The following is an 11,982-nucleotide window of genomic DNA, read 5'->3' as shown; positions in this document are numbered from 1 at the left end:
CCTATCTTTAGAAATATTCACACACACACACACTAAATTATTGAAAGTTTTGGAACAGTATCTTGATGAGCAGGGATGGTAGTTATGTTTTACATATGGGTCAACATTTGGCCTATCTTTAGAAATATTCACACACACACACACTAAATTATTGAAAGTTTTGGAACAGTATCTTGATGAGCAGGGATGGTAGTTATGTTTTACATATGGGTCAACATTTGGCCTATCTTTAGTGATATTCACACACACACACACTAAATTATTGAAAGTTTTGGAACAGTATCTTGATGAGCAGGGATGGTAGTTATGTTTTACATATGGGTCAACATTTGGCCTATCTTTAGTGATATTCACAGCCTTGTCTCTGTTCTTCGCACCACTAGCTATTGGTAAACATCTAGTACAAATAGACTTCCACAGAGCAACTCCACTATGTATCAATTACTGACACTTACCATCAGCTGTTGGTAAACAACTGGTACAAATAGACTTGCACAGAGCTGTAGTGTAGTGTGATTTCAGAGTTATTTGATTATAGTAAGGTAGACTGCAGTTGTATAACCTTTTCTAAATGTCATTTTTCACATTTGTTAGCATCAAGAAAAGGAGGTCTTTAAGTTTTGTACTTTCCTACCATTTTTGGTATTAAGAAAAGGTGTCTTTACATGTTTAGTGCCATTCTCTCTCTCTCTCTCCATTTTTAGCATAAAGAAAGAATGTTTTCATATGATTATTACTTTTTTTTTCTCTCGTTTCCCTATCTTTAGCATGAAGAAATATGTAGTACCATTTTCTCTCTCTCTTTTTATTTTTAGCATCAAAAAATACTTTTTTTTCTATGTTTAATACCATTTTCTGTCCCACTGTTTTCTTGTATAATTTTCGACATGCAAGGTATGAATATGAAATTAATGATCTTAATTTTATAGTGTCTTGCTCTGCTGACATGTCTGTCAAGCTCTGGGACTTTCAAGTCTACGGATGTGTCAAGACAATGCAGGGTAAGAGAATTTATCTTTTCTGTTTTCTTATTATATCTAAGAATCTGAGCCGTTATTTGGCAGTCGTCTGTATAGAAATCGGGTAGTGTAGTGCACACGCAGGAGTGTAAGCATGTTTAATGAAGAGAAACTTTATTTCTTTAATGTTCCACATTACAGCTTTATCAAGAGATAAACATATCCTACTTAACACAAGCCCAGTCTTAACAAAAACAAACCAACGATGTAATTAAAAATTTAAAAATGCTGTTACATCTCATCTGACGTGTGATCACGCCCACATTATCAACAGTAAGAAGGTAACAATAACAAATGTATGTTGACAGTACAAACACGGGAACGGAGGTATTCGTTTAAAAACGAAAAAAGGAGACTAGTCCTGTAAACATTCACTGCTGAGAAATATGTAGAGGTAAAAGTAGTTATAGCCACATACATATATGACACCTCAATAAAGCTGCTGCCTCTACATTAATTCTCTTTTCTCCTGTGGAACATGACTACGATTTTTATCCAGTTGATGACACTTTCACATATTTGTAACAGTTTCAGTTATTTAGCCTCCAAAAAGGGTTAGACAGACTCGTGGGTAATCTTGAAATCAAATGTTTATCCTGAAAGATTGGTTAACGAAATTTTTCCACCATTCATGATGATAAACAAAGGAAAATAGTATTAAAGATGAAAATGTTGCTTTCCAAATATTTTTTACCTGTCCTGGAGTTAATAATATCATTAAGAATAATGTGTAGGAACCTGGTTTGCTTACAGGTGAGATAAAAAAAAGCCTGGACATTTTCTTAACTCACCTTTTAGCACTACCAGAAAATCAACTGTATTACATGTAATCTAGCACTAGAATTAAGTGTTGGCAACAGGTTCTGCCAGCCATTTACCTTCTGTTTAGTCAACAGTTCTAAATTAGTGACAGTGGCAGATATCTCTAATAACTTTGCCATAACAGAGACAGGTTGAGCAGATTTAGTACCAATGGGAATTGAACTCGAGATCTTTGAATTACAAGGACCCGAATCAACAAAGTTGAAAATACTGGAAGTATAAGATAATAACTTATAAAGCTAAAATTGAGTGGAGCACAGGTGGCCTGTTATGTAGCGTTGCGCTTAACAACAAATGTAGTAACGATATCTCGATAACTTTGCCATAACAGAGACAGGTTGAGCAGATTTAGTACCAATGGGAATTGAACCTGAGATCTTTGAATTATCTATCTATCTATTTGAACTATCTTTTAATCATAATGTTGGCTAATTAATCAGTTTAAACGATGCTATTTGACGTAATTGTTACTCGTAGGTAATTTATTATAATAATTAATCATTTAAATCACCTAGGCCTATCTAGGACTTCTGAAGAAATTTATGAAGGGAAATGTAGTTTACAATATACTTTGTGATATTTGTTATGAAAAATTAAATCGGTGAAACTGGGAGACTTGTAACGAACTTCTCGATACTAAGCCGATGAGCGAGGTTAATAGGAGTGCAATTGTAGTAAATTTTATAAATGAGCATAGATTACTAAACCTGATCACTCTTTTAGCATTAAAATAGAACGAAAATTCCAATTCATAAAGCACAAGGAGTACCCTTTTCATTAGGTCTTATATATGTTACCTCTGCATATTTATTAAATGTGAATATTTATATGCCCAGTTTTTTTTCTTTTAAATGAACGTTTTCTTCACTATTTATATCATTGCTGCAAAATTATTGTTACTTTTTTATTGTTGATAATGTGATTTTATTCATATGATACGTAAGGACACATTTGAAGTATTATTGGATATCTTATGAAATGATCCCTTGCAGCTTTAAACGTTTTTTGAGGGTTAGTGCCCATAGAGAATGGGGGTCATCATATAAGTTCTTAACTGTTTAATCACTTCAATAAAGTTTGTGCCCATGGTTTTAATCTGCTTTAACTTAACGTACTTACACAGGTGTATTATAGTTGGTGTAGTTTTAGTTCAGGTGTAAAATCGTTAAGTAAGTATTCTTGTTTTCAATGGCTTTTTTTTTTAAGTAGTAGTAGTAGGAAAATTGGCCATTTAAATGTATCTCCAACACTGGTGTTTCTATTATGAGTGGTAGAAAATCGATATATATATATTTTCTGACAGTTTCTGATGTAATGTACTTGCCATACTTATATAGTATTTTCTTAATATTTGAATCATCTTGTCCTGTGTAAAATTACAGTTTTTGTTGTTCCTTTTGGAACTAATGTTACTATGTTTCATTTAGGGCATGACCACAATGTGTCCTCTGTGACTTTTACACCCAGCGGTGACCACATACTGTCCTGCTCTCGAGACAAAACCATCAAGATGTGGGAAGTTACAACTGGGTTAGTATATTGCATTTTTCATTAGGTAAACTGATAAGTTAATGGCAGACACACTACTGAGCTAACTGTGATTTGACTTTCTTGCTCATGAAAGTACAGTAAAAAAAAACTATAATATTTCATTTAGGTCTGAGATTTTGTGCTGGGTTTTGTAAAACATATGTTTCAAAATTTGGTGACATAGGCTTAAGTAATTTGAGTATCCTGTTCTTGAAGCTCTTTTTTTTTTTTCTCGTGTGAAAGACGGGAATAGTGTGGTAGGCTGTAAAGCTTTTTTTTTTCTCGTGTGAAAGAAGGGAATAGTGTGGTAGGCTGTAAAGCTTTTTTTTTTTTTGTAGCTATTGTGTCAAAACTTTCACTGGCCACAGGGAATGGGTTAGAATGGTGAGAATTAACCGAGATGGATCGTTGATTGCCTCTTGTTCAAATGATCAGGTGTGTTATAGAGTATTTTTATCAGTTTCTTGAAACAATATAAATGTTTCTATTATTAAATGTTTTATGGAACTTTCTGTTAGTAAAACAATAGACTAATCTTTCATGTAGCTGTCAGAAGTTTTGCATGTTTGTAAAAACTTGTGTTTTTAAACTTTTTCCAATGTGAAGTATAAAGTGATAAAGTAAGTGCAAGTTCACTGTAAAAAGTTTTTTTGAGACTTAAGTTTTGTTAGCAGTAACTTTTTATTTGGTTTCTTATCTGTTTTTTTAACTATCGAAGCAAACGATCCAAGCAACAAAGATTATGAAATACACAACACAAAATGTATTTTTTTGATTTGTCATTAATATGAGTTAATTAAAAAGCAATTTTAAAAGAAGGTAACCATTAATGAGGAAGTAATCTCACAAAATCAATTCCACATAATTCAAACTTAACCACTGGGGTTAAGTTTGCTTAAACTGTGAATCTAAGGACTCATGGTTTGCAGACTGTTGTTGCCAAAATGGACTTTATGGCAGTTAGTGTGTTATTTGGTCAGATAAAAGTAGCCCAAGAGTTGAAAGTAAATATTGTTGATTAGATTTTAAAGTTTTAAATAGCCACAGATAGCCATTTGTGTAGCTTTGCACAAAACCTCTAAAGTAAACAAACAAAAGCTACTAGGTGACTCATTATGAATGGTACCACACCTATTATTACATGCACAAGCAGTAATATAGTAATCATTTAATTGCAAATATTTGTTTTTTATGTATAACCCTGTATGTTGATTTTTTGTATTCAGTTGAAAAATTCTTCACCTATAACAAACATTGTCAAAGAAAGATTGTCATTAAATAACGTTTCTTTATGAGTTAGTTGTCTATAAGCCAGATAAATCTTGATGTTTTTTTTTTCTACACAGATTGAAACCGTCAAAATAGTGTATGCTTACTTCCATAACAGTTTATTCTCTTAAGCCTAAAATCCATGATAAAAATCCTATATTCTTGTAGGCCTAACCTTCGTGATAAAAATCCCACTCGGATGTACATGCTATGCTTTTATTGATTCTTCTTGACTTGTCCTTAACAAGTTTCAAATCAGAGGTGTGTAAAAATAGAATTTCTAATTTATATATTTTTTTTGTTTTTCTGCCTTGAATAATTGCCCAGGAGACCATAAAACATCAGAAGTCTTGTGTTATTTTTATCACAATCATTAGGCCTGTTGATTTCCTTTGTTTCTCCAACTTATGGCATTCAGAACCATAACTTTAAAGTTCTTGATTTTTATACAGTAAAAAAATCTGAATACAAATTACCTATCAAGTTATAAAAATATGTATATCTTGCACAATAAAGTAATCTAGGCCCACTTACAAAAACAAGAGTGTCTGTCAGTGTTTCATTAATATTTAATAAACCACACTAACCAAATATGACTTCAGAGTTGATAAATGCCATGAAACTACACACTGACTTTAAGCGTTGATACAAAACAAAATGATGTACATTATCATACTTCTTTGAGCTAATGCATAGCAATAAATTTGGGAATGTATTTTTCTTTAAAAAGCTTCAAAGTGGATGAAATTCTACATTGAATATTCTAGCTAAAAAAAACTGCTGATTTCCTACACCAAAGTAAGTCATGGTAATTTAGAAATGATGGATATCTTCAAAAAATTTATTCCTGTTGATTTACTCCCCCAGTGGGACAGTTTTGTTTGGATTTACGATACTAAAATCCAGGGTTTGATTCCACATTGTGGACAAAGTAGCGAGCCCAATATGGCTTTGCTCTAAAACAAACAAACCCTTTGATTTATGAAAGTTTTCTTGGAATTTTCAGAAGGATTTTTTTTTTGTATTTTGTGAGCTACAAATACAGTTGTTGTTTTTTTTGAGAAATAATTTGGAAGGTATTTCAGAATAAAATAGCTTTTAGAGAACAGAATCTAAGTTTGACTCATTATCTCATTCTGGGTAAAAAAAAGCTCATACATTGACCAGCTGTGATAAGCAGGTTTGAGTAATGGTTCTCATCAGCAGAGCTAAGGTGACCATAGAAAAGACAGTTGAACTTAAAGTACTTTTAGGTGTGAAGGTTTACTTATAGTTCACTGTTTCCTCACAAGGGAGTGTTTAACCCCTTGGATGCTGTAATCCGATTTATCCAACTTGACATTTATAGCCATTTAATGTGACAAGCGGATTTACCCTACAGTATCACAAAACTTTTCATCGTGGTTCAACAATTGGGATACTTGAATTTTCTACCTTAGTACTACATATGCATACATCACCAAGCAAAAATGCAACTAGTGGATTTTGATATTGAAAAAATACTAAAAAAATCAAATTCTAAATTTAATTTTTTAGTGGATAATTGACGTTTTTCAAGAACCCACCCAAAATTTAATTATACACTCAAAGGGTTAAAGTCTTTTTTTACTTTTCAACTGGCTTTTAAGACTTCTTGACTCAGTACTTGTATAAGTTATAACATATAAAGTGGTAAACCTAAAAATCGTTATGTAATTGTAACTGATAAAGAGATTGAACTTTTAATGTAGTGCTCTTTTCCAAAATATTGCTGTAATTTCTATGTACAGACTGTACGAGTGTGGGTTGTTACTACAAAAGAGTGTAAACTGGAGCTGCGGGAACACGATCATGTTGTAGAGTGTATTGCTTGGGCTCCGGAGAGTGCTACTCCAGCAATCAGCGAGGCAGCTGGAGCTGATGTGAGTGTTACGCATGTATACCTGCTAATAATTTTACTTAATTTCTGGAACAGTTTTTTGAATTGAAAATAACTAGTATTTTGTAATCCATATATTAAAAGAATGCTGTTTCTTGTTTTAAAAAATAATAGTGCTTAGTGAATGTCAAAATAGAACTACACACAAAACACCATGTCGGTTGTGAAAGAACATTTCATTCATTGAACCAAAAACTATTTTTAATATTGAAGATTTGTTTATAACAAAAGAAGTGAGGTAATTACCAGATCTTAACGAAGACTTTAGGAACTGAAATCCTGTAATTTCTCTGCCAAACACCCTGAATCATACTTGCAAACTTTCTCAATTTGGGTGGGTGTTTCTCGAATTTGGACCTTTTACCCGATCTACAAATTGGGTTTTAAAGATAGGTCATTTCTTCCATTTTATGCATGTACCCCGATTTTTTTTTTTTCTGGAAATCTACTGATTTGGGTAACTATAATTAACTTTTTCCTACATTAAAAAGTTCCCGGTAAACGTCAGCCAATTGTTTGCTTTCTATAGCGAAACCAGTTGAGTAAACGCGTGATTCATACTGGAAATCAGGCTTTAGTTTTTTCTTGGCCAATGAAAACCAATTATACAAATAAGATGTATTTTTAATTCTAAGCCAAGCATGCTTGTAAGTTGCTTGACTTGCTGTGAGTCACGCAAGATCTCCCCCATAAGACTTGAAAAGTTGACAAGTATGCCCTGAATATAGAATCAATGTCTAGATGTAGCATTTGTTTCTTGAGAATCCAGTAGTGTGATGGAATAGAATAGAAGTTTAGTTTCCTGGTTGTGCTTCTTTAAAACCACCTCAATTAGTTTCCTGGTTGTGCTTCTTTAAAACTACCTCAACACCATATTATAGAAAAACATGTCTACACCACTTAGTAAAATCAACAAAAAAAAACGTTTATTGTCCCAGTTTTTTTTATTCCAAACTATGCTAAAAACGTGGTAAAATATACTTTAATCGACATCTGTTCATATTTTAAAACAATGTGGAAACATTTATAGGATGCTAATTTAACAAAACTAATAAGTATGTAAAGAAAAAAAAATTTAAAATTTATATTGCCACAAATAATAGTACATCGTAAACGTAGACAAAATCTTTGCCAGGAGATATAGAGAGCACAAATGCCACAAGACTATTTGGTTCAGAAACAATATAATTTAATGACTGAATACTGTTAACATTGGCATTATCATCAACTTAACATTATTAACACTAGCATTATCATCAACTGGGACCAACAACAAATTATTAAAACTGCATTACTCTTAAAAATAACAAACTTAAGAGGTTGACCTGCATCTTAAAAAGTGGACATAAACAACTTTAATTATTTTCAAGTGACCTAGACATTGCTCACAAGGAATTTTTTTCAATAGAATCATGCTATGTGTAATTGTAATAATAAACTAACTAAACAGTGAATACAATGACACAGTGAGAGTCTTTGTAAAAGAAGCTCATCTCAACAATCTAGGCACATTTTATTCATTCAAACATCCAGTCGGCCCAGCATGGCCAGGTGGTTAGGCCACTCGACTCGCAATCTGAGGGTCATGGGTTCGAATCCCCGTCCCGCCAAACAAGTTTGCCCTTTTAGACGTGGGGGATGTTATAATGTGATGGTCAATCGCATTATTCGTTGGTAAAAGAGAAGTCCAAGAGTTGGCGGTGGGTGGTTTTGACTAGCTGCCTTCCCTCTAGTCTTATGCTGCTAAATTAAGGACGGCTAGTGCAGATAGTCCTCGTGTAGCTTTGCGCAAAATCCATAACAAAGAAACCTTCCTCTCTCTACATTTTATACATTTTATGAAGTTGCTGTAACTGAACTGTGTTATAAAGGTATTTCGTTGGAATGGAAATTTTAATTCCACAAACAGTTAAAAAACTTTACCTTTAGGATTAATCATTGAATTTTATTTTGAGTTTGATCGTTTTGTTGTTGAATAGTTTTCTTTGGTATCTATTTTTTTATGGAAGTAAACAAAAGAGAAACATTTAAAGTAAAAGTTTTGTCAAACATGCTTAAGGATTTATATACTAAAGACATTAATAGATGGAAAACATTGACATTTTAAATATTTTCTTCCTAGATGGATTTCTCTCAGGAAAATTTTCTAATTGATATGCGGGAGAGGGATGTACATGTTATTTTTGTGTATTTATTCATCATTAGTTGATAGATTAAAATACTGTTACCTTTTTTTTAAATAGAACAAGAGAGGGGCTAGAACTGGTCCATTCTTGCTATCCGGGTCTCGAGACAAAACGTTGAAAATGTGGGATATCAGCACTGGCCTCTGTCTTTTTACCATGGTAGGAGGGGTTGAATTATAATATTTAAACCTCAAGTTTTTTTGTTAATCTCTGGCTAAATGAATATATATATAACTATGTGTTTAAGCTTAGTTTCAATCATTCCAATAGATAAGGCAAGAAAAGCCCTTAGTTTTAACTCCTAAAATTAATATCAATAGTAGATGGTATTCAATTATGCAACCAATTTTTTTATTACTGTTTTATCTGTCATTTTAATTGAGTCATGCTTGACTTTTTCCTCAGAAACAGTTTCGGAAAACCACGTTCAGACTGGCTAAATCAAGTTTGTTTATCAAACTCTTAATTCTTAACATTGAAAAAAGCAATCAACTTTTGTCACTAGATAATGGGAAAAAAATATAAAATTTTTAAAGTAATTTTTCTATTAAAAAACAAAACTGTAAATACCTTTTTTTTTATATCGATGCTATAGACAAGTTATAATTAAAACAGTGAAATTCATTTGTGAATGTTATCAGAATTGTACCTTATATTTATGCAGTATAGTGGGGATGGCAGAAAGAAAATAACACTTAAATTCTAAAAGCACCACAGTGAAAAATTTTAAATAGTTTGAAAAATGTATAGCAGAAATATATCGTTTGAGAGAAGATCGAGTAAAAAAAAAAAAATGTTTGAATATTGAAGTAAGGAATGTTGATACTAAAGTTTGAAATGTGTGAAAAATTAGTGAAAGATAATTCATCCATAGAATAGTGAACTAAAAACCCCATTGACGGAGATATTTAGAAGAAGTAACTTAAGAAAACTTTTTAACCTTAGATTGGGCACGACAACTGGGTCCGAGGCCTGAAGTTTCACCCGGGAGGAAAGTATGTCATTAGTGCTTCTGATGACAAGACTCTCAGAGTGTGGGACATTAAAAATAAACGCTGTTTCAAGACCTTGGATGCCCATACTCATTTCTGTACCTCATTAGGTAAAACTAACGTTTTTTTTATCTATAATACGTATTACTTCATTTGTTTTGAAAGTGAAAAGCTTTGTGACTTTTCTTTAAAAAAACGGATTATGTTAAACTTTTTTTTTTTCCCTCAGACAGTAACATCATCAGACTATGTTAAAAACATGTACACTATTGTGTTAAGGCTGTGTTTAATACCTTCATTTATATATCAACCACTGTGTATCTAGTCTATTAAAAAGCGGTTATTTTGAATACATCAAGAATTAGGCATAATACCATAAACCAAGATTTTCTTTTTTTTTTTACCAAATAGTAAAATAAACCTGGCTATTATTTTAAAAACCTTCATATGAGGATTAATCACAGACTGATTAGTCAACTTTAATTTTTGTAAAGTTGTCAGCTTAACAAAACAGCTAGTGGAAGGTGTTTTAAGCATTGAAACCCAAGTTGTGCGAAATAGATTTTTATGGTGACCGAAATGCCGATCAAAATTATATAACACATTTTCATAGGCTCGTGTACTTGTGAGAACCAAAGTAGTCGATGTTGAAAAAAATATTTGAGTGTGAACATTGTTATGTATGAAATTAATCTCGTATTCATTGTTTGTTCTTAATCTCAACTATATAAGGTCAGTTAATATTATTTCCGAAGTAACACATGTATATATGTATTCTCTGTATTTGTTTTCTGTTAACTACCTACATGAGAAGAAGATGTCTTATGTATAATCCTGCACTTTCATTTCAGATTTTCACCGAAATTCTCCTTATGTAATCACAGGCAGCGTAGATCAGACAGTCAAAGTGTGGGAATGCCGTTAATATTGCCTCGAAAGCTGTGAACTTCCACATGAGAGCATTTTTTTCTTTTTTTAGTCTCAACTCATTATGAATATTTTCTGTAAACAATGCTTCTATTTCGTATTATTTACAGAGTTTTCCCGACATTTAATTGTAGCTAGCCGCTAATAATCCCTTGTTGCTCGTAACGACTTATTTGTTTGAGAAATTTTACACTCTTTCTTGTTTATCGTGTCGTACATTCTTCTTTTTGGAGTTCTTGGCATGTTAAGGATTAGGAGGAGAAATGCAGTATTGAGGGAAAGCAGCTTTAGAAACTTCACCTGTAAGAAGTAAAGAGCTTTTGATATTGTAACTTTAATAGTAATTTTAATTAAGGTATTGCAACAAAAAATACATTGCCAAACTCTTTTGGGACACTATCAGTAGAATTGCTTGTCCTGTAGAGAGAGAGGTAGAATTGCTGTGAAGGTCTGTGTTCTAAATTGTAAATTTTAAGTCCGCTATATTCTTCTCTGCAAGGATTCCCGATAAAGTATCGTAAGAAGTGCCACTTCATCAGAGAACTTAGTTGTAAACGGCAATATAGATGATCAGAGTATGAATTACTAGCAGGATTCCCGATGAAGTATCGTAAGAAGTGCCACTTCATCAGAGAACTTAGTCGTAAACGGCAATATAGATAATCAGAGTATGAATTACTAGCAGGATTCCCGATGAAGTATCGTAAGAAGTGCCACTTCATCAGAGAACTTAGTCGTAAACGGCAATATAGATGATCAGAGTATGAATTACTAGCAGTCAGAAGGCACTTACTTTAAACTTAGTTACAACCATTTCTGAGGTAGGTGGTACCAGTTCCAGTGGCTTATACGCATCATCTAAGGAAATTGGATCAGGTTGGTTTCTCTCATAGTTGGTAGAATATAAACCCATTACGAATACCTCTCAAGAGGCAGATAAACTTTAACTTGAGTATTCTAAATCAAACCCAGATGATCTGCGTTAGTTACTCAAGATTCATGAGCAAATGATAACGTAGTCTTTTTTTGTGGAATTTTAAGTTCAAAAGAACAAAGGGAGATATAATTAGTTACTTCACGAACATATGTAGTGATATTTAATTATTTTATGGAACTGGCTTATATTATAAGCCGTCCTTTGAAAACGTACTTGGCCTTATATTGTGTTTGTGGGTTTACAAAAAATAAGTTTTATCTATCTCTCTCTCTCTCACTTTACCTTTGCCTGCGAAACTCAAGAGTAAGTTTATATTTTGTAATAGCTGTTACCTCATTAATTACATTCACATTTTAAAAAACATTTTTCACCTTAAGTAAGG

At 32.5% G+C, this 11,982-nt stretch overlaps 1 protein-coding gene across 1 annotated transcript in view; it reads left to right on the top strand.

Moving 5' to 3' along the window:
- The window catches only part of LOC106468637 (lissencephaly-1 homolog), a 16,755-nt gene extending 5,527 nt beyond the window's left edge, over nt 1-11,228 (top strand). The window contains exons 5-11 of the mRNA XM_013929064.2: nt 930-1,001; nt 3,269-3,371; nt 3,710-3,806; nt 6,410-6,541; nt 8,802-8,903; nt 9,690-9,846; nt 10,588-11,228. Of these exons, the coding sequence (XP_013784518.1) occupies nt 930-1,001; nt 3,269-3,371; nt 3,710-3,806; nt 6,410-6,541; nt 8,802-8,903; nt 9,690-9,846; nt 10,588-10,661 (737 nt within the window). The 3' untranslated portion in view covers nt 10,662-11,228. The remainder of the gene's footprint in view (nt 1-929; nt 1,002-3,268; nt 3,372-3,709; nt 3,807-6,409; nt 6,542-8,801; nt 8,904-9,689; nt 9,847-10,587) is intronic.
- The last annotated feature ends 754 nt before the right edge of the window (nt 11,229-11,982 follow it).

The sequence above is a fragment of the Limulus polyphemus genome, unplaced genomic scaffold (assembly GCF_000517525.1).
Source record: "Limulus polyphemus unplaced genomic scaffold, Limulus_polyphemus-2.1.2 Scaffold3092, whole genome shotgun sequence".
NCBI lineage: Eukaryota > Metazoa > Arthropoda > Merostomata > Xiphosura > Limulidae > Limulus > Limulus polyphemus.
The sequence above is the reverse complement of the archived record's forward strand: the minus strand, read 5'-3'. Positions and strand labels throughout refer to the sequence as shown.